This window comes from Drosophila albomicans, chromosome 3 (assembly GCF_009650485.2).
Source record: "Drosophila albomicans strain 15112-1751.03 chromosome 3, ASM965048v2, whole genome shotgun sequence".
Lineage (NCBI taxonomy): Eukaryota > Metazoa > Arthropoda > Insecta > Diptera > Drosophilidae > Drosophila > Drosophila albomicans.
In genome coordinates this window covers 4929395-4953571 of record NC_047629.2, presented here as the reverse complement: position 1 = coordinate 4953571, position 24177 = coordinate 4929395, and the positions used below count along the sequence as shown (strand labels likewise).

General features: G+C 37.9%; 1 protein-coding gene across 37 annotated transcripts in view; it reads left to right on the top strand.

The window, feature by feature from the left end:
- The window catches only part of LOC117571686 (dystonin), an 87500-nt gene that overhangs the window by 5330 nt on the left and 57993 nt on the right, over positions 1-24177 (top strand). For 29 of the 37 annotated variants that reach the window (XM_034253970.2, XM_052004771.1, XM_034253955.2 and 26 more), the window contains exons 1-2: positions 17729-17996; positions 20856-21566. In XM_034253970.2, the coding sequence (XP_034109861.1) occupies positions 21047-21566 (520 nt within the window). In that variant the 5' untranslated portion in view covers positions 17729-17996; positions 20856-21046. Of the gene's footprint in view, positions 1-3886; positions 4386-17728; positions 17997-20855; positions 21567-24177 lie in introns of those variants that run through there. The other 8 variants (XM_034253945.2, XM_034253944.2, XM_034253965.2 and 5 more) reach the window with 1 other exon arrangement.

The following is a 24177-nucleotide window of genomic DNA, read 5'->3' as shown; positions in this document are numbered from 1 at the left end:
AATGATGATATATCTGAGATTTGGGTTGATCTGCCTGCAATTTTCATATCAGACCATTGAAGACAACAAAATGATATGTTAGAGAGAAGTTAAATTTGAGTAGACTCGTTGGAGATTAAATAGAACATGTTCCATCATCGAAGTACTAGATTAGATTAACTAAGATAGAAAAAAATGTAATGGAATTCAGTATTAAATATTCTTTAACATTGCAAACTATATTTTAATATACAAATGTTAAAAATGAAGATTCAAATAGTTTCATCTATCGGAAGAAGCACAATTTATTATACTCACATAAATATACTCGAACATTTCGCCTTAGCTGGCAACTTGAACGAAATTTAAATGCTATAAAATGCTCTAAATAGGGCAAAACGACTGGCAATTAACACATTTCGAGGTCTTGGACTATATTCTAAATAGTCCAAGAATTTAAAACGCTGAATATCATTTTAATTGAGCTCGTTCTCAACTAATATGCAAATGTTTTCTAATTGGCAACCTCGGGCGCTGTCCGATAACTTTATAGCAATAACTACAATAAAGCTGCTAGGCATGATATGATCGCTGACATGATCGTATAACTCACCCAAAAGTGGCCCCGACATGTGAATATAAATGTGATCTCATGATCTAATGGAGCCATTTACCGCCCGTATTATAATCAATGCAATTTCATAAAAATGATTTCATTCGACTCGATTCTTTAGATCGAGATTAATGCTCGTTTATTAATGCCTGTCAGCTTGCGGGACAATTATAATTTGCACGGAGCTTTGTTCCCATGGTTTTCCTTCCCCCAGCCCCATTCAAAAATATTGCTTTAGTTTTTTTTCTCGCTTTTTTTTCTCTACTATGCGATGACGTTGTCAAACTGGTTGATTGTCCCTGTGTGAGTGTGTTTTATCAGCATTTATTGTTTTGTGACCGTTCAAATGTCGCTTAATTGACTTTGTGGTTTGCCTCGCTCATTCTCTCTCTCTCCCTCTCCCTCTCTCTTTCCCTTTCCCTTTGCCACCCGCCTGGGAACCCCACGAGAATGCTGATCTAAGCTCGGCTTTTGCTTTTTCTTCCCTTGAACATTTGAGCAGCACTTCACAGCTCACATTGTTGTTGTCTCCTCTCCGATCGCTCCCAGCTCCCGTAGTGGAATGTCATCAAAAATACTCTTTGCGGTCGTTTCAAGTGCTTTTTTATGGGCTCTTCACAAAACAAGAAACGCCTATTAGAGTCATAAATGTGGATTGCTTTAGGAATCACTAGACCTGGCTAGCACAGTGTTAAGTAATAGCGGTAATGTCTTTACAAAGTGTGAAAAAGTTCACAAAGCCCTGATGGTAGCAGTTTTTTTTGGAATAGTCTTTAAATATTGAAAGTCGTTATGGGGCTTCAACTTTTCTGTGGAGTTTTAAGGAATTATTATAATTGCTAAATAGTTCAGAAGCACAATGGTAGCACTTTTTTAAATAATATTAGTAAACATTAACAGCACTAATAAGGGATTATTATAATTTCTGTAGCATCTCAAATTACACTTGCAGCAGGGTTTTTCTTTTTTCTTCGCAGAAACGATTTTATATTTTTAGATCGTTCTCTAGAACTCCCGTAGCATCCTATATCACATTTTTGCAGCTCCTTTTCAAGATTTGCTTGCTTGCCAGAGAATTTCTGCAATTGTATTTTTAGCTGTGGAATATCTTTAAAAAGATTCCTTTTAGCTCGTATAATCTTTCGTATTGAAATGTATTTTAAAAACTCGCATGTTTTATCCTCCGTGCTCTCCAAGCATCCATTCTGCCAGAGAATTTCTGCAATTGTATTTTTAGCTGTGGAATATCTTTAAAAAGATTCCTTTTAGCTCGTATAATCTTTCGTATTGAAATGTATTTTAAAAACTCGCATGTTTTATCCTCCGTGCTCTCCAAGCATCCATTCTCGGTTCTTAATTATATTCGCTTGTCTGTGCAGTCGAAACAACTGTTGTTGGACCTGTCGTCATCATCTCAGCTGGAGGGCAGTGCTTGCAAATCTTTTTCCCCTCTTCTCTTCCCATTTCGTTTTCATTCTCATTTTGTTGTGCTTTTGACGATTGGATTCGCTTTGCTAATTTGCAAGTTAAATGCGCAGAGACAAATTGCCAATGTATCTTTAATTAAAACTATGTAAATGCAGAGCTTCTGTCTCAGCCCAATATAAATTCAAGACCAAGGGGAAGTCATCGTAAATTAACCTGGCGTGTTTTATAAGTTTTCGAGCAACGATTAGATCAGCCTCTCATGCTGCTGTCTCTGTCTCTCTGTCGCTCCCTCTCTTGCAGTCTCTCAGGTACAAAAGTTAAGGCCGCGTGCGTATTGTTGCGAGTTTTCATTTCAATTCTAACTGTACAACTTATCAGTCAACAATTAAATTCATGATTCGCTTATCTACTGATAAGCACACACAAAAACACACACTCACACTTACACCTGGCAATGTTGAAATACTTTTTAGGCTATTACGATAAGTTTTTTTTGTTGATTTGAGGTCTGGTGACAGTGATGATGGCGTCGGTGGCAGCGACGCTTAGACGCCAATGTCAGTGCTTGTCAAGCTGCGGCCACCGACTACAGTTTGACAGCCACTTGTGCTAACTGTCAACAGTGATTTGTTGTTGTTGCTGTTGACAGTGATAATCATTTGTTTCTAATCTTAAGCTTGCCACTCACGTCGGCTTCTAGCGGACGTCCCTCTCCCTCTCCCTGTCTCTCACTCTGTCGCCCTCAATAGCGTAATGCCATTCAGTATGTACAGTTAGTATTGTTTCATATGACGACTGGCCAAAGAGTGTCCACATAAATTGATTAAAAGTCATAAAAGCGAGCGGCAAAAACAAAAAGCGTCACGAAAATTCCCATAAACAATTCACACACACATTGTTGCACACACACACATACCGACGCAGACACAGTTAGTTTACTTTGCCAAAAGACATTCAATAATAATACAATTTAGCAGCAATAATTGGCCATTGAGCCGGCTTTGGGCTTGCAGATAACAAACAAGCGCAAGAAACGCAAACAGCGCCAGCATGCGAAGGAGCGAGACAGACAGAGAGTGAGAGAAGCATGAAGAAATAATAAAACGTTCGCTTCTTCTTGTTACTTTTGTGATTTCTTATTTGGCCAAGTTTGTTACACAGCTGCCTCTGCCGCGTCGCTGTCGCTGTCGGCGTCATTTTACGTGCTCTTGCACTTTGCACGCTGCTTCGCATTGTCTCTGCTTGCCGCTGTCTATTTCCGGTAATGCAATGCGACTGCGCAAATGCGCTCTCTTGCTCTCGCTCTCACGTTCTCTCTCTGTTTTAACCCATTAAACCGGTCTCGTATTTGACGCTCTCTTGCCGTTGCTCTCTATCTCTGTCTAGCCCACGTTGACATTTCGCTGCACTCACACGTTTGTTTATCAGCAGCAAACGTAGTTTCCGTTGTTCGTTCGAAATTCATTGATTGCAAATTGCGCGACCGTTTTTCGATATCGAAACCAGCGCTGCATGTGCTCGTGTTGTTTTTATGTGTTTTTATCCATGGCACAGTGCCTCTAAAACTGCTGCCGTTTGACTTATCGGAAAGGCCTTTCCGTTTTGTTTGAATTTCATATTATATACTTGTTATGTGAGTGAGTGTGTGTGTTTCTGTGTTTTGCTGGCATTGACCCACTGGTAAACAACAACGACGCGAGCGCGTGATAACAAGTGTCGTTGTTGCTGTTGCTACTGTTGTTGTTGAGTACACTTTACATATAAAGGCAGCAGTTCACAATAGACTTTTACATTGCCGCCTAAAAGTATGCAACTGAAATTTTATTTCCATATTAATTTTGTATTTTGTGTTTGCTTAATTTACAGAAAAGTATTAAATAAATTACCAACAAAATGTTAGCCAAATTTTAGTAAATATTAAGGATAAGTAATAAATTAGGGGACACACTCCGACAACGAGAACTGCGACAGTCGATCGCAAATCATTTTTCACACCCAGCCAAAGACGCAGACGCAACGACGGCGTCCCCGCGGAGTTACGTCCGTTCTCGCTCCACACCGCAATCGCCACATTCGCCGCAATTGGTGGCGATCGCCGGTCGGGGGGAGGAGCCCAACAGACGCGCCTACTTGGCATCAGCATCGTCATCAGCAGTCGCTGCATCGTCGGCCTCGTGCCCGCTGCTGCAGCCACGGCATCATCAATCGGAGCAGCAATTGTCCAAGCGGCGTTGCATCTATGCATCAACGGGGAGCGCTGCAAATATCATGATGGATCGCGAAGCCCTTAGCGAATGGGCCAAGGATAAGCCGCTCAGCATACTCCAGCTGGATCCGGCGGATCGTGCCGTCCTGCGGATAGCAGGTGAGTTTGCAAAAATCCTTTTTTCATATTATTTATATGGTCTAAGTGCAACTGACGACATATAGGGATAAGAATAAGGATATATAGGTTTCATTATGTTGTTGAATAAATATACTTATGATTCTAAGGATAAAGCTTTCATTATGTTGTTGAATGAATCGAATTATGATTCCTCCGATCCGCTGGAAGTTTAGAAGTTATTTAAGAAAAAACTTGCGACTGCTGTAGGGTATATATCGTATATTTTATATGTATAGATATATCATAATGACAAGCAGTATTTTTGTATAATTAATTTAGTATATTTTAACAAGAATACCGTTATCGCACTGGTTTGACTTTATTGAAAATGTGTTTAGCTTTCTCACTTTTATTTACATACTTGATTATTTGATAAGGAATTGAAACAATCGCAGTCTCAATGCACTTAAGATAAAACCTATATCGATAGAAACTTTCATCGGTTCAAGAGAAGTATTCAGTTAAAAGAATACTTTGATTGCGTCGGGTTTGATTTCATTCAGAATAAAGCTCTAGTGTTAATATAAAATTTTTTGATTGCCAGAAATGGCATTTCTTAAATATATTTATTCTCAGATACAAAAATTAATTTAAACAAAATTACACAAGATTTTTTGAATGTATGATATTGCTTTTTATATTCTTCTTAGTTTAGGACATTTCATATTTATTATATCTTTAATTAGCTCATTCATAACTGCAATATATTAATGCCCTAGGCGTAGTATTTAAAAAATAACTGATATATCATCCCACTCGTGTTCATAAAAATTGAGAGTAGAATTAATTTATGGTAGAGCTTTATTCGAAACCAGAACTCTTAAAAAGAAATAGGCAATATTTATGTGCAAATCTTTTGTCTACATGACAAAACGTCTGTTTGTGTTTGTGTGTGTGCCAATTCTGTGGCCAAATATTTGCGTTGGCCCACTCGAACATGGCTCAGAGCCAGAGGCAGAAGCAGAGGCAGAAGCAGAGGCAGAGGCAGAAGCGGAGGCAGACACACAGAGCCAAGACTCGACAGCCGGTTCATTGCACCTATTAATGGCAGTGCATGTCAAACTGTACCGCAATGCTGCTGCTGCTGTTGCAGTTGCCAACAGCCAAGAGTCAGCACAACTTTTATTCTATGCGCTCGCTTGCTGCATTGACATTTTTTCAATACAGTAGCAGCGCCTCTCTCCCCTTATCCCCTCTCCCTCGCTCTGTGCCAGTCGCCGCTCCCAATCCGCTGATGGAACTCGCATATTATGCGCTAATTCCACACCTAACGGTGCAGCCTCCGCCTGCCTGCCTGCCTGCCTGTCGCTTTTATTCTATTTCTGTACCGCCAACGGAGTTGGCAGTAGGCAGCCCACAGCGATTTCCCCACTTCGTCCCTCCTCCTCCTCTTCTCTGTTCATCCCATTTCCCTAACGTTTTGTCGCTTGCGTTTTTCATTTATTTTATTTTGTTTCTGCTCTTTTATTTACTTGTTTTTTTCTTTTTTTTTTGCAATTGCAACACAAAATTGAAATTTATGTCGCAGTCATTTTGCTGCCTCTGTTGAGGGCATTGTGCGGTAACAATAAAAATACAAAATAAAAAAACAAATTGAGAAAAGGAAAATCAAATTGAAGAGTCTATTGAGTGCTCTACAATTGTCGCTGGTCTCGCTTCTGCTGCGAGTTATTTGTGGCCCGGAGACAGATGTAAATGCAGATTCTTGACGAGTTTATTGGATGTCTGGAAGGAATTGGAATGACTTTGGAATTTCTGGCTGTGGAAATAAATTTATTTCGGTTTCAGATAAACAGTGAAATAATCTTCGATTTAAGGCATTATCTTAGTGGTAATGGCGTTAATATTAAGGTATCACAAATAACACAAAGAAATTGATCTATAATTTAAGAATATGGTTACATGCACTCAGTTCATATAATTGTTTTAAGCATTGTATTTCCATAGTTACTATACACATGAGATAATGACGTTATGACTACAAAAGTTATCACTACAATAGTTAAAGTTAGTTAGTTTGTTTGTCAAGAACAACAGAATCATTTCATAGGAAAATTCAATTCATTTGAAGACAGAAAATTATTGATTGAAATCCAACAGACTTTCGCTTAAGTTAAAACAAAATTTAAAAAAAAACTTTATATACCACAAATAGAAAAACGAAATAGCTTACGCTTGCTAAAGCTTAGTTTTGATGATTCTTAAAAACTTGATTGCGATCAGATAAAAATTGTAGAAGTTATTTAAGAAATAATTCGATATGATACAGCTGCAATTGGGTCTTCCTTGATTTGGTATATTTTGTACTCTATGGTATATTTTGAATGCAATAGCATTTATACAAGGTGCGTTCCAAAGTAAACAGGACTTTTAACAAAAAGACAGAACAAATAGCTTTTTCGGCAAAATCAATTTATATTATTCAAAATAGTCTCCTTCTGCTTTAATACAGCTTTTTGCACGGTCCAAAAGCAAGTCGAACGAGTGTTTTAGCTCGTTGCCCGGTATGGCCTCCAGTATGCCGGTGCAAGCCTTTTGAATGGCCTCGACGTCTGCATAACGCTTTCCTTTCATCGGCAAATGCATTTTTCCGAAAAGGTAGAAGTCGCACGGTGCAATAACAGTTGAATACGGGGAGTGGTTCATGGTTAAAATGTGATTTTTGGTCAAATAGTCGGTCCTTCGAATGTTTAATTCTGAGCATTTTTTGGACGTCAGTCAATTTGTGCGGAACAAACCGTGCACACACCCAAATGTTCGGTCAAAATGCGATAAATCGATGTTTTGGAGATGTTCAATTCTATTTCCATTAATTTCAATAATGATTTCGTCTGATTTTTTATGAATTCACGCACAGTTTCGAAGGAATTTTCGGTGATCACGGATTTTGGTTGGCCCACATGTTCATCGTCATTTATGTCCTTACGATCACTTTGAAAACGTTGAAACCACTCGTGCACTCTGCTACGGGATAGGCAACCATCGCCATAAACTTGTTTCATCAATTGAAACGTTTCGGTAAAAAGTTTTAAAACAAAATTTAGTGTTGGGTTTTTTGTTCGAAGCTCATTCTCGCACCGATGACAAAAACATACTGACACTTAAAAGGGAATAACTTCACTTCCAATAGATGAAATGTCATGAAATTTTTACTGGAAGTCGATAAAGGATAGCAGATTCTAACGCACCAGTTGACATAAATATGGCGCCACCAGAGGGCGCTAGATTCAAAAAGTCCTGCTTACTTTGGAACGCACCATGTATTGATAAACCAATTATAGAATTATGTATATTTTAGTATTTTTTCATTATATTATTTTGGTATTTTTTGAAGAAGTTGAAAAATGTGCCATCGATAAAAGTAGTAATTGATATTTTAAGCATTTATGGTACAACCGAATTAAAATCACATTTATGATCATTCCTTATTTTAAATTATCGTACATTTTTCAGGCAATTTTTGAATTTTTTTCTTGCATTTACAAATAAATGACACACAAAGTATCTCAAAATCTAGCACTAATCGGCTTTGTATCCGTGAGTCAAGTTTTGTCTTTGTCTATTTACAATCGCATTCAAATAGTGTGTTGTCTGAGACATCTAATTGGCTAATCCAATATGTTGTTTGTCTCCATATTTCAATTGCTGACCTTGATTAGATTTGTCTACACTTCGCCGTAAAACACTTTCTCACTTTTCCACTTTCCATGCCGCCCACTCACGATAACGAGTCTGTTGTTAAGACACGCCCACAAAAGCAAAAAAACCAAATTATATTCAATTGCAAATGATTTGAAAAAATCAAACAAGTCGCGAGACAAGATTTCAAGCGAAACTGAAAGCCACAGCTACAGTTGATTGAGATTGATAGTTAGTTGATGATGTGGAGAGAAGGGAGAGGAGCAGATCTCAGTCTCAGACATAGACTAGTGGCTACCAGTCTGCCACAGACACCCACAAACATTAGGCAGCTGTAATACTGCTGCCGCATTGCGTAGGCTCCATGTGAATCAATCTGAACCGATTTCGAGTCGCCGCAACTTGATTTGCAAAAGTTGGACAACTCTTAATGTTGCAAAGTTTTTCTCTCCCTCCTCTTTTTTATACTCGCTACTCATTATGTAGAAGGGTATTATGACTTCAGGCTCCAGCATATGTATGAAGAAGCGGAAGGAGTCGTCTCCGATCCCATAAAGTATGTATGTATATACATATTCTTGATCAGCTCTAACACTCGAGACGATGACCGTCTGCCTATCTGTTTTGGTTGACAATCTGGCATATTCTGTATTCTATGGTATATTTTGAATATAATAATATATCGCTATACCATTTATAATATTCAGTATATATTAGTATTTTTTCAGTACTCCCCTGATCCTATTGAAAATGGGTATCGAGTATCTCAAAGTCGAGGAGATATATCGATATACCAAATATAGCATTCAGTATATTCTAGTATTTTTCAGTATTATTCTGTTCTTACTGAAAAGGGGTAACGAGGATTTCACAGTCGAGGAGATATATCGATATACCAAATATAACATTCAGTATATTCTAGTATTTTTTAGTATTATTTTGTTCTTACTGAAAATGGGTAACGAGGATTTCACAGTCGGGGATATAAATCGATATACCAAATATAACGTTCAGTATATTTACAGAATTTTCTGTTCTTATTGAAAATGTGTAGCGAGTATTTCACAGTCGAGGAGACTCGACTTTAGCTTTCTTACTTGCTTTTTTTTTTGCATATGGTTAGTTTTAATTAGCCCTGAGCCAGTTTACCCACTAACACACACACACACACACACACACACGCTTACGCACACCCACAGCGTTTTGTTCATGTAACGGAAAACTTGGCTACATTTCTCGATTTGGCTTTAAAAAGAGAGAGAGAGAGAGAGAGAGAGAGGGAGAGAGAAAGAGAGAGAACTGAAACTTTGCATAGCGCCAACTCGCAACTCGCTGCTCGCAGTTCGGAACTCGGATTTCGCAGTCAGCTAATGAAGTCTGAGCTGAGCTCCCACACAGATTGCAAGAGTTGTTTCCCCTTCCTCTCTTCCCCATCCCTCCCATCCATTGGCGTCTGATTGCGAGGCGCAGTCAATCATCAACATTTCGGGGAGCGTTGCTAATATTTTAATCAAACAAATTTTAAACGCTATTTTCCTATGCCTATTTCTTATTCCCAATTTTGGTTACGCCAAATAAAATGTTTATTTTGTTTGTTTTTTTCCCTCGCTTTATTTTTGCCGTTTCAAACTTGGCTCAAATCTTATGGTCGGTTGCGTAGGTCGCACTTCTGACACCAAAAGAAGGTTGTGAATATTTCGATTCGATACCCTAACAAAGGAAATGCTTGATTTTCAGTATAGCTTGAGAATTTTTTTTCAAAGAAACACTGAATCTGCAGCTTTTATATTTTTAAAACATGAGTTTTTAATGTATTTTAAATTTTATTATAAGCAGTTGCAGTGAAATTACAAATTATAGAAGATTATATCTTTTCTCAAGTTAAAGCGAAACGAAATAAAAGCCACAATTTAGTTTTCATTAATTTTTTTTAATTTTTTTATTTAATTTTTGTAAATTATTTTTTTTTTCAAGTTAATCTATTAGCTTGGAGTGTAGAAACATTCACACTCTAAGATATATTTTAAACATATTAGTATAACTATATACCAAATATAGCCTTCGATATAGTTCAGTATTTTTTCAGTTTTTTGTTTGTTCTTGTCTTGTTTATACTTTTTAATTAGTAGTTTGCAAACAAGTTGTTTGATAAATTCGATAATTGATATTTTGGTCAGTTCTTGATGGAAAAAAGAGTATTTAAATAGCGACTCTGCTTTCTTCTTTCCATTTTATTTGTTTGTTGTCATTTTGATTACGCATTGTTCGATCACATTGACCATTTTAGGGGCTATCCCAAAATGAGAAAAAGAGTTCACTTTTTTTTCGTGTATCGCATAAGCTTTTATTTTTAGCAAGTCTGCATCACTGACAGACAGTCGCGTCTTGAGACTGGATACCGTTTAATCGAGCTATCGATTAACGATCGGGGAAGGGTTGTATTAGCATAATTCATTAATAAATTTCACGACGCGCCTTCCTCTGATTGCGAGTCGGCTAATTATTGGATCTAACGTATTAGATATGCAGGTCGCACAATCGCAGTTCGATCGCATCGAGTATTGAGAGTGTGTGCATTATAAACCTGGCCTGGTAACAATACTTATGCCAAACCGGAAGTACAGTTGAGTTTGCCAGAGTTGTCACCACTATACACAGAATATTTGCTTGTAATTTATTTCGCTTTTATTTTGTGTTGTATTTTGTGGAGCTGCCTCTGTTTTTTATTTTTCGGCATTGCGCTTTGTTTTGTATCTTATAGATACCGATACGCCTACTGCGCGTACATAACACGATGTTGTTAATTGAAAACTGATAACTGAATGTGGGCAACCCTCCCCTCCTCCCACCCCCTCTCGTTTAACGTGAAGCGGGCGCCCGATGAGTGTTCTTACACTTGGAACCTGCTTCTGTTTATGAGGCACGTAGACGCTTCTTTCTACCCTTCTAACTATCTATCGAGTTGTGCTTCCACATCGTCTGATTTCGTTTCTGTTTGTGATTCCGTTTTCAGTTTTCAGTTCTCAGTTTTTAATTGTCATTATGTATGCGTGTCGAGCGAACCTATCGCGGGGCGTGTTGTCATCTATAACTCTCTGTCTCCGACTGTGTGTGTGTGTGTGTGTTGATATCTCTAATTAGTTTTCAATTCAATTTGCATTTACATAGCGCTCTCGCTCTCGCTCTGGCTCGTTTGCTGCCTTTGTTTTCGTCGGTTTGGTAATTAACCGTTTTAAATTATGACAATCTTAAGTGCTTGAGAGTTTAATTAGAATTTAACGACTTAGTCTCGACCAGCGAAAATAGCACTATAAATCGATAATAATGATGTTTGCAACTTGTTTAACTAATGAGCTTGCGTTGACTTCTTTATGGTATGCTTACTGTTTTTCTTTCCTCTTTTCAGTGAGTTATGATTTGTGGAGAGAGATACCGAGTATCTTCACACTGAAGGTCATTCGAACTAGTTTCGATACTCGCAACTTGCACACTTCTAGATAGTTTTGTGCCATCTCCATATCGGTTGCTTGTCGCTCGCTTTGGTTTTTTTTTTTTTTTTATCTGTGCTTCTCCCACCAAGGCTAGTCGAGTGATAGAAGAACATATGGCAGAGCTCCCAATGCGTTGGGCTCTCCGTCAGTCTCTGACTCATTAGAGATAAGCAATTTGCTCTGTCAATTTGTCAACTACACAAACATTGAAACTCTGTCTATGGCTATAGTGGAGTACATGCACATATATCTAAATATATAAACGTCGATCAAACGCAGATACCGCCGTTCACACACTCCAATAAAGCGTCAAGTTGAATGGCGAAAGGCAAAAGTGTGCGGCTATTGTATACCCTGTATTTTCTAACATAAAATTGACACACAAAATCGAAAGTTTATCAAGTGATCAAGAAACTCAATTTTTGAATGTTATTTAAATATAAAATTTTATTCGAGGGTTTAATATTTCATATTAAATAGTAGATAATCCTAACTGAGTAACCGGCTTCCAATTTTTAAAAAACAGCCAATAAAATCTTTCAAAGTTTATAAAACTTTTGTAATCTGAAATTTTCAGAATTTAACTAAACCTCTTATGATTTTTTTCTATCAAACTATTTAAAATAGATTAATATAAGAGCTGAAAATTAAATATTAGATTGTTTTTTTTTTTATAAAATACCAAAAAATAAATCATTATCAGTAATGAAAATAAAAAAGAAAAGAATTCGTAAAGATTGACGAAAAAGTATATGGATGACCTTTTTTCTAATCGCTTCGAAGTTATTGATTTCTTTCATTTGAAAATAACAATTGATCCTTACGAGTACATATTTCATATTCTTAGAATTTGCCACATTAAACAATTCTGGCATCGAAATTTATTGAGTATTTAACTAAAAATGAGCCTTAAAAGAATACGATTAGCTTTAAGTTTGGAACTCTATTCTTTGGTAAGCTATTTTACAGGGTATAAATGATACAAAAAAATAGAAGAAAAAAGAAATAAATACAGAAATTATAGAAATTCATACAATGAAATTTGTACACAAATATTTAATTACGCTACTAATTGCCAACAACAACAACAATAGTAACAACAACAACAACAACAACTTGGCGAGGTCAAGAGACTTCTCGGTTCGGTTTCCCCGCATTGCGAACAACAGTTGTTGCTTGGCGATTCATTGAGACTGTCAAGTGTCACAATAAAACAACACACATCACCTAGCACAAGTGTTTTTTGCGATATTTCTGCTTCTGCTGCTGCTGCCATTATTATTGGTTGTTGTTGTTGTTGTTTTACGGTTACGCCCACAACTTCAATCGAGCGAGCAACTGCAATGAGATCAGCGCTCCGTTCGTTGGTTGCTCAATGATCAATTCCCTTAAAAATGCAGCAAATAAAATGATTAAAATATGATTTTTTGTTGGCCGTATTTTATTTTTGGTTATTTATGGTCTGTTATACATTTAACAGTCAGTCAGTTGGTGTCTGCTCGTTGCGTGTGTGTAAGTGTGTGTGTGTGTGATGTGCTGTGGTGTGGGAGGTTGTTGTCCATGACGTCACTGTTAAAACTGGCTTGCAAAACAAGTTGGCCTTTTGACAAAGCCAACAACAATCGCGCAAATCATTTAAATGACATTACACGCAAATAAACGTAAACAAGTCACTTGTTCGCAATTATGATGAATGCACGCATTTAAGATACCCTAGAACTCAGAAAAGCTCGAATAAAGATTTTCAACAATTGGTCAAAAAAGTATTGCAAGAATAAAAGTTGCTTCATTCAATATGAAAGGATTTCAAATGTTGACAAATTCAACACTTTTTGAAATCATTTTAAAAAAATGAATACAGATTAAATCGAATAATGATTAAAGGAACCTAATATTCAAATTTTTAGAGTACAAATAATTTACATAAATTTCATAAATGTTGTATATTAATATATATATATGTATATTAATATTGCATATAATAATAATATCAAAATAAATATGATTCTACAATTTAGAATGAAAAAATACAGTTAAAATAATACAATATTGTTAATATTATCAATACTAAGAACTTCTATAATGAAACGAAAAAACGACTAGAAAAGTGAAGATGAATCATGCATGATAAAGAAATTATATATATGCATATATTATTGCATTATTCTAAATTCTAAACTGTAATTATAATAAATAAAATACAAAACTATATAATACAAAAATGGGGGTATACTGGTACTATATCTAGGAAAACATGAGCTTGCTAACTTAGGAATTACATGTGGTTTACGTGAGTTAAATCGGCATGGAAGAGACTCAATGATTGTTCCATATAATTGACTTTCCCTGGCTTCTTGATAATCACGCAACATCGTCTAACCCTTGTCAGAGGAGAGTCGTCTGTCACACTCCCAGGGCAACCCACATTTTCCATGGTATTGAAAAAATGTTGAGACGGAGACGAGACGCCTACAACACGAAACCAGTCTCAAGTCTGTCTTGCGATTGTGTGTTGCATGTAGACACGTACAACAAACTATCTGACTGTCTGTCTCTGTGTGTGTGTGTGTGTGTGTGTGTGTGTAGTATGTGACCAGCTGTGATGGGGGCACTTTGTTCGTATCTGAGGTCTCGGGCTTGGGGTCTTGGGTCTGGGTCTCTTCACTGGGTCAGTTGTAGTCTCGATGTATGTGTGTGTGTGTGTGCTTTCGGGACCCTTCTCATTGCCAAGTGAGACACGAAAATTCCATTGTTTCGTTTTGTTCACCTTTGTTTACACATTTTGCAAAAATGTATTTGCTGTTTGCCTGAATTCCCATATCGTCTTTCACTCCACTCTCAACTCTCAAGCGAACACTCACTTCAGTTTAATGCCAAATTTTGAATTCCACATATTGACATACTCGCTTGTATTCCTATATATTCGTCGTACATATTTGCGTCACTTTTCGTAATATAGTACTATGTACTTTAGAAGCGGGACGTCGGGGAAATACGAATACGAAACGAAACGAAACAAAATGAATAAAATGACAATACTCGTTAGCGCAGCAAATGTCCAGCAATGTCTCCATCTCCAGTTTTAAGCACATGACGCAGTCAGTTACTACTTAAATGACTGACTGACTGACTGCTTGAATGATTGACTCACTGACTGAATGACTGATAGACAGACAGACAGTCATGTGTGTATTTACTTTTCGGTTGACGCCCTTCGGGTGCCGGCATATCTTCAAGTCGAGGTACAAGTATCATTACGGAAAAGTGTCGACTCTGAGATTGTGACTGAGTTTGGGTTGAGGCTAGTGTCTGCGATCGGCGGGTCTGGGGCTAGGCCAACTCTAGGCAGGTCTGGTCTGGCCTGGTCTGGTCTCTTGCTGTTCGTCATGAAGCGGATGTGGAACTGACAGGCGGTATTCTTGTGGTTTGGGCGTCTACAGCGTGGGCAGTTTGTAATATAGTGTGTTAGGCAGCTGCTTGGCTAGTTGGCTAATCAATATTGTGCAAGACTTATTTTCTGCGAAACACTCTTGAGTGTATTCACAAGTGAATTTATGCATATTTATCATGAAAAATGAATACTAGCGAAAATTGAAAACCAATTGTTAGGTATAGTATTATATTGGCATGTTATAATGGAGTAATATCGATGTTCGAAATTGTTTTTAAAGAATACTGAATACTCATGGTAAATACTCATGAGTGTTATTCAATGATTCTATGACATCATATTATTGGGAAAGTATAATTAAGTATTTTTTATGTTTGCAAATAATTACGGTAATATAATTGAGTATTTCTTATGTTTGCAGATAATATTCAAATACCTATGAGTGCATTCATGCTAATACTCATGAGTGCTATTTGAATACAAGCGATATTCGATAATTGGGCATCTTTTATGTTTGCAGATAATATTCAAATACTTATGAGTGCAGTTTTGAATACCACTGACAAATACTCATGAGTGTTGTTCATGTGTATACGTGAATACAAGCGAGAATTGATAAAGAGCTGTTTTGTCATAGTATTACTGACGAATACACATGAGTATTATTTATTTATTATGTGTGCAGATAATATTCAAATACTTTTGAGTGCATTCCTGAATACTACTCATGAGTGTTTTCATTTGCACATGTTTCTGCAACATTTGCGTCAGCTATGACATTATTAATGAATGGTTATCAAGTGTATTCACGAGTGCATTCACGAATACTATTCATAAATAATCAGTACTCGACATTATTGAGCTTAACAGAGCTTAAATAATTTATCAAGACGTTCATCCTTGCTGCTGACCTTCCACAGCTCGCCCCACTCAGCTCGCTATAATCCGCAGTTCATGGATTTAGTTCGCTGTGAATAGCAAACTTTGAATAAAAGTTCCTAACTGCTTTGCTCCTCCCCCACAAACAACACGACCGTGGCGTGACTGAAGGCAATATGGCCCAAGAGAAGTCGTAAGCAATCAGCTGGCAATTAAATAGTGGCAATTGGAAATCAGCTCAACGATTTGCGAACTGGGTAATAACTAATTAAAAATGAAATTTGCGTAAGCGCACCCACACACACACACATATGTGCACACAAGCAAGTGCAAGCTCGCAATCTGAATATCACACTTGTATCGATTGAGGCCGGCCACTTGAGAGCCCAAAGAGAGCAGCAGGCGCTGCACAAGTGGGCTGAAGAAAGAGCGGGGGAGAGAGAGAGACAGAGAACACTCCATAATCTAGATACGAGAATCACTCGAGTGCGACTGCGACTGCGAGAAACGACATGCAAATGAATGAAAGGCAGGCTCACAAATACTCTCAGATAGACTCTGTTAAGCTTAAGCCTACTCATTTACACTCGTATTTGGAGTGGTCGGCTTAGTCACGACTCCCAAGGCTCTTTGCCACTGACTCATTCATCAATTCGGCAATTGGCCAGTGACAAATTTAGCTCATTTTCGGCGTCACTTTCCACGTATTTCCGTCAATTAGAACACAGCTGTTATTAATGCTCACACCCACTACAACTTACTACATCGATCTCTCTGCAATTTACTCAACTTTCCATTTTTAATAATTGCACTCAAAGTGCAGCACATGCGACAATTTGTGTGTGTGTGTGTGTCTGTGTTGCGTTGTCAAGTGCTTTACGCACACGCAATGAACTTCACCAAGTCCGCTCAGCTGTTGTTGTTTGCTCTCTCTCTGTATGGTAGCTCTGCCGCTCTCTCACAATGTTCAATGCGTTCCCTCTCTGTGTCGTTAGGTGCTCTTAAGCTTGCTCGCTCAGCACTCGTGCGCTCTGTTGATGACTTGTTGTTAATCTTTGCATTTCTACATTTTTATGGATTCCTACACTATTTTTACACATCATTTTTCTTCGTTGCTGTTGTTGTTGCTGCCGCTACTTATGTTTATAAGAGCGCCAACCGTATTATAATTTGTTTTTGGTCAGCAGCTAATATAGTGGCGTTCCAAATATCGCACCCCCTTCCACACCGAATGCTCACCGAGTTGTTTACATTTTCCAAAACTATTTTTGGTGCTTTCTTCTTTTGCTGCAATAAGGAAGTGAGTTTGAAGAACTCGAACGAGGGCTGCAACAATTCGCGCACCATTTCTTTCGTCGGTTATTAGTTTGGTCCAAGCTACAAACCCAAATTAGGGCTTTTTGTTTATTAACGGCCATGACCATTAGCGGTTTATTTTCTTTTTCTATTTCTTTTTTTAGTTGTAGTTTTATTTTGATTTCTTCTTTTTGCTAGCCCACATGCCTGAGAGCCGCCGCAACAGTATAAGCCAGCTATAAGCGGCTTCCTCTCGCCCGCAGTTGTCGGCAATTAAAGACCCGCAGAAAAGGCAAGGCGCATAGCGAAAATCTTGACCAAATATGTGGCATTTTTTGGCTTTGAGTGAGTTGGAGTCGAGTGAGTGAGCAAAAAGTCGCGCTCACTCTCACGCACTCAAAGAGTCCACAACGATCAACACTGCCCACACAGACACAGCGCCACATTGTGAGAGAGCAAGAGCGCAGAGAGTGAGAGCACGATACACCTGCTTAACTCACGTATGCACTCACACGCATGCAGAGTATGTGATAAAGAGAGTGAGAGAGGCAGGCAGGCGGTCGACTATTGGCGGCACCCATTGAAATCGTTGCTTGTGCTCCGTCAGGTCTCTCAGTCCAATTTGAACAACGATACCGAGCGGTTGGCGTTTCTCCTCTGCAAGCAAAAGTTTTTCGTTTTTTAAGTGCCCAAAGACAGCAGTAGGCAGCACCAACAACAATTTGTAAATTCTGCTGCCAACGCACAGCCGTTTTTCTAACTCGGCCCTACAATAACAACAACAGCTGCAGCGGCAGCAACGACGAGAACGCGTTCGTTGTGTGTCGTGTGTGTGTGTGTGTTAAAAGCGAGTGAAAAAAAAGTTGTGCAAAAATCGCAGAGGAAACAAAAAGCGTAATAATTCCGGAGCTTATATAAAAAATAATATAGAATTTATGCAAAAAAAAGAAACAAAACAAAACGCGTGTTTTATCTAACACATAATAAAGCACTAAAATAGTGACTAAAGAAATGACTTAATAGAGTGACTGAAACCATAAAATAACTGTTGAATATTTAATGCAGATTCAGAGGGTGTTCCCCTCGTTTCTGTCCCACAACTTGTTGCAGCTGTATTTGTTCCTATCTGCATGCGTGTGTGTGTTGTGTGTATGTTTTCGTGTGTGCATTTTTTAAATATTTGCAAAGTCAAAAGAATGGCTCAGTCCCAAAAGACAGTCAAGAAACTTCTTTGCTTGCTTTGCTTATTTTGTTGTTTGTGTGTGTCGGTCTGTCCGTCTGTCTGTGTGTTGATTTTGTTGTTCTGTCTCCGCCTGGCTTTTCATTCAATAACCAGTTTTGACGCGCTCTTTTCTTATTCTTATTTTTTTGGGTTTTATTTTATTTTTTTTTCTTATTTTTATACATTTTTTGGGCGCTACCTCTTCTGTTCCATTTTGTTCTCATGGCTTATGCGACTGCACACGCACATTTTTCTTGTTGTTGTTTGTTGCTGTAGCATTTGATTTCGCTGCAAGGCGAATTTGCTGGCAAATTCCAAATGTGACTCAAACTCTGTGCTACCTGTGGTTTTTTTTTTTCTTCATTATCTTCTCTTTGCCACATTTCTTCTTACCCACTTGCAAATGCCAGGCATAGTTGAGTTGCGCTCTCTCTCTTTCTATCATGCTCTCAGTTGAGCAGTTCACTCAAATATTAGTTGACAAAGACTGGGAAGAACAGTCGTCAGCTTTAGTTACTGTTCATGGCAATTTGTGCTCAGCAAAGAAGTGAACCTCTAAAGTCAGGTCTCGGCATTAGACACACACACACACATACACGCAAGTACAAATGGGAGACACACGGACAATTGGACAGTGGGGAGAGTGTGAAAGATTATGAGGAGCAACTGTGCCACACAGTGTTGAAAAAGTGCGACGAGCGAGTGATGTGAAAATTAGTAAACAAGAAATACATTTTATGAATTATTGTGTGAATTTTTGCATGTGAATGAAGAAAACTAGCAGCAGCAGCAGCAGCAACAACAACAAATACAAAAGCAAACAAATTATGAGTGAAAACCGAACGGAAAAGTGAAGAAAGCTGTGAAACAACACAAACAACAAATTAACATTGAAATTGTCAAATGAAAAACTCATTGAAAACTCATCGAAATATGCAAATCAAATAATCAAATAAAACAATCAACATATTTATAAACATAACAATAATAATAACCACAACCATAATAATAGTATTAGAAAAACTGAGTAAAAGCGGCAACCGCCCCCTTCACTTGCATATTTGTTGTGATGTGTGTGTGAAAACAATGCAAACACAATGCACAATAACAAAATAGCCGCTACCTATAAACAAATTGAGACACTGCGCCAGAGAACTAGAGGAAGAGAGAGAGAGAGAGAGAGAGAGAGAGAGAGAGAGAGAGAGAGAGAGAGAAATTTGTAGTATCAGTATCTATTGCTGTATCTGTATTTGTATCTGTATCTGAGCAGCGGAGGCGACTCGACGACTTGTATCTAATCAGCGCGACAGCAAGTCTCATTGGCCAGCTGCCTGTTGCGTGCTTATACTATTATTTATGTAGTTATTTTTACATTTATTATGGAAGTTGTGGAAGTTGAAAGAAAGCTGACCTCATGCATTTGAGCTGAGAATGCAGAAAGGCGCTACAAAAAAATGCCATTTATAAGCACCCAAAAATAAAAAAATTTGCTCAGCGGCAAACTCGAAGAGTTTCGCAAATGAAAGTACAATTTATTATTGTCATTGTTGAGTTTTAAATGCAAAACACACAGACAGGCACAAATAAAAAAAAAGAGACAAACGGGAGACAAACAATTCAGAGCATTGCTCGCTTTTACTTGCCGCTTTTGCTTTGTATCTGTATCTGTATCTGTATCTTTGTAAGTGTCTCTGGGTCTCCCGGTGTATTTGTATCTGGGTATCTGCAGCTGTGTGCTGTCTTATTTCAATTTATCTTTATAATTTCAATTTGCCCAATGGTGCTGTGCCCTTTTTTAAAGTGCAAATATATAGAGCATCTGTTAATTTGAGAGACAAGTCAGGAAATTAGCTAAAACATCTACTATAAATAGTTGAATAAAAATAGAATAAATACTTACTCATGCTTGGACAAGACAATAAAATGATGAATATTTCATTTATGTTTTTTTGTAAACTATTATCAAAAGGAAAGCGTATCTGAACTTCAGCTATGCGTTGGAATCTTTGCGATTCTTTTCATTTCTTTTTTGTCAATTGTCTGTAGTTTTGTGTCGAGACAGTTCAAGAGCCGGGCAACAAATGCAGAAAACAGCAAGTCGTCTGTCACTTGCAGATACACAGATAAAGATACTCATATGTAGAGATACAGATACAAGTGATACAAAAGTATCTCGGCGTGGCCTGTGGCTCAAAATTTGGCTGCTGGCCAATTGGAACAAAATGCCGGCTACATGAGAGAGATATTTAGATTTGCAAATAGACAACGACTTCCTCAACTTTTTCTCAATGCTATTTATTGCATTTGTTTTAATTGTAATTTGCTTTTGCCTTTTTTTATGCTCGCTTGGTTGCTTCTTTTTGTTGCAATTGGATTCGATGATTTCACGTTCAAGTACGCTGACTCATGGGGTTAATTTGCATTTGATACATTACACATCACATCTCTCTCCTCCTTTCCCTTTTGTCTGGTTTCTCTGTGGAAGAGTCGCGTTTAAAAGTCCAGCATTTCTCATTCGTTTTGTCAATCAGTCAGCAGCAAAGCAATAAAAATAAAATCACAAAGTGCCATCCACAAATACACAAAATACAAGAAATACGAATAAAGAAAAACTCCAACGACGAATACGTGCTAAAAATAATCAAAACAACAAAATAAATCGCAACTGCAACTGAAAGCGAAAGTAATCCTAAAGTGCTTGAGTGCTTCATGACATCGTAAGATGACATCGCATTCCTATTATAAGGATCGTCTCGGTTTCGATCCCAATGAGATTCAACATGAGGCATCAACCAATAGTCTTCAACGCCAGCAGCAGCAGCAGCAACATCACAGCAGCAGCAGCACCACCACCAATTCCATGAAACGCAGCAGCTCAAGGCAGACGCATCAGCATCACCAGAGCTATCATCATGCCACAACAACGAGCAGCTCCGCCGCATCGCCGGCACGAATCTCTGTCTCGCCCGGAGGCGGTGGCAATGGCGGTGGCAATGGCACCCTGGAATATCATCAGGTGCAACGCGAGCAGCGTGATCGTGAATTGTATGCGAATGGCCATAACAGCAGCAGCAGCAGCAATCACCACCACCATCATCAACAGCAGCAGCAGCAGCAGCATTCGCATCATCGGCACTCGCAAGGTCTGATTGAAGCGAGTCCGGCGGCGAAGAAGGCGAAACACTCGTCGACGCAGGCGCAACCGCAGGGCGGTTACGAGGATGCGTTGACACAGTTTAAAGGTAGCATGTCCATTTGGGATCATTTTATAGAAGATTGGGATATCATGCGTAAGTCGGCCAAGGTTCATTTCCAAATTCAAGAGTTACTCGTTGTTCGTTACTCGTTACTCGTTACCTGCTGCCCGCCCGCTCCAGATCAAATTAAACCAATTCCAGCTGATTCTAATATTTACTCGCTACTCGTTGCCTTTTAGCGAGTCCTTGATTGAAGCCGTACTAACATATACGCTACTCGTTATTCGTCACCTGAAATATATTTGTCAGTTCCAATTGTGAATGAAAATATTCGAGCTACCATTCACTTCTTAATTTGTCGTCCTTCCTTGATTGTTTATTTTTAACTAATAGCTTGATGAGCTGTTTATGAAGCTTTCAAAGAGTTACTCGCTACTCTTTAGAAGTTTGCATATCCTTGAAGGCTGTTTAACATAAGCACTTTAATCATCCATTTAAATTTGATAACATAGTTTTGAAAAGTATTCAATTGAAAATAAACGATTCGCTACTCGATTCTCACTCGCTTGTCAACATTTTTCCAGTTCGTTAGCTATGTTATTAAAAGCGATATTGAAAATACCGCCAGCGGAAATGATTTGCATTTGCGAATGCTTAACACATCTCGATAAAAATTAAGTTTGTATAATTCTTATTCTAATTATTATACGGTATCTGCGTTTTAGCATCTTGCCAGAGTTCAAGGCCATCGTAGCTAGCTTTGGACGCCAAAAAAAAGGCAACAAATTAATATCTTATTAATATGCAAAATACACGCGACGAAACCCTATTTGACACCTTTCTGTTTATGAAAGCACTTTGATTGACTGACCCTGACCATGAAATTTGATGGACATTCAATGCTCAAAGAGTGGCACCCAAAAAACCAAGTCAAACGTAACGAACTATTCGAAACCCTCCCATATTTACGGTAAACATTTCACCTACTCTACTCTTTCAGTTGTGTCTGCATAACTTAGGTGGGGTCTCCCTCCTGTTTGCCAACTTCTGTCAATATTTATCTAACGTTGCTTCAGCCCAAAAGTATTTTATTTTCCGTCTTCTTTATTTTGCGTAAATATTTTTAAACTGGTTGGTTGTTAGCTCTCGTCGTTTGGTTCGTCTTGCGGTTGGTCACCCAACAATCTACACCAAACTGAGGCAATTAACTCTTATAGCTCGTCGACAAATTAGTCGTTGCTCAGAATTCCTCGAATTTCGTCTCAACACATTTTGGGGGAAATATGCATATATATTTATATATATATTTGTATCCACCAATATCGTGCATAGAAACCCGTTTATGCTTTTCTAATTTATGAAGAAAAGGTCGAGCCAAAGCTTGCCAGACTATTAGATACCTTAATTCAACACTTTAGTTAGCTGTATGTGATCACAGACCCGTTTCGTTTTTATCGATCTTAGAGAGGGTATAAGAAATAACACATTTACGAGCTTTTTATGTTGATTTTTATATTAATTTGCCTTTTGTTTGAAGTTGACACAAATCTTTTCGGAATCGTCGTCGAATTATGGAAAATAATAAATTATTATAATACGTTTTGTGGCATTTCGAACCATTTTGGTAATGTGTTGATTGGTTAGGAGCGCGAAAGGTAGGCGCTTAAATGTCTTAAAATTCTATCGGGCCCCTCACTCGAACTTTGAGCTCATCAAGTATCATCATATATAGTGTGGATGGATATAGTATAGACGTAGAAATACTTCTGACTGAATGGTTCTGTTATTTTATCAATTGATTTAAGTCTGCGGAAAACCAACCGGCACCGAAACGCAAAGTCGTTATTTATAGGAAATTGCATAATGAACTTTATGTGCAAAAAAGCCAAACCTTATCTAAACTCATTACGAGTGTTTTGCCAATTTTTCGTTGTAGTCATCGATATCGTTGCTATTGATATTGATATTGATGTTGATATTGATGTTGTTGTGGGCAAGCAACGTCCTTCGCTTAGTGTACCAATTGTTGTAGTTGTTCGCTGACATTGAAGTGCGCTAATCAGAATGCAAAAATAAACATTAACGAACCTCAAATGCGACCCAAGACGCCAACTGAAATTTCGTTAACAATAACAACGAGCCACCGACAATACTAATAGCAACAAAATACGTTAACAAACACTTAATCGTGGAAACGAATTCAACTTAGAACGTGACATCATCACGCGCTCACGAATACAACAAAATGCCAACAACAGCATTAAAAGCAGATAGCGTGTGTTTCGCTGTGAGTGTGCCTGTGTGTGTGTGTCTCGCACACACACACTCCAATACTTTTCTACACCTTGTGTCGTGTTGTCAAATTGAAGTGAACCCTATAAATTTATGAATTGTGATATGTTGACGGGGTCCGCAAGTGATAAACTTCCTATACCCTGTATAGTCAATAATGTTGAAATAGGAGAGTAAAAATACTGCCAGATAAAGTAGTTTCCTAATTGTGTGATAAATTTAATAGATCCTCTAAAGATACGATTTTTACTGCCACTCATAACAAATACAATCATATAGTAGTCTTAGATCATTTTGTTGAAATGGAATTGTTTTTACTTATGATAGAAATTTTTGGGGGAAATTTACATAATTAAATAACAAG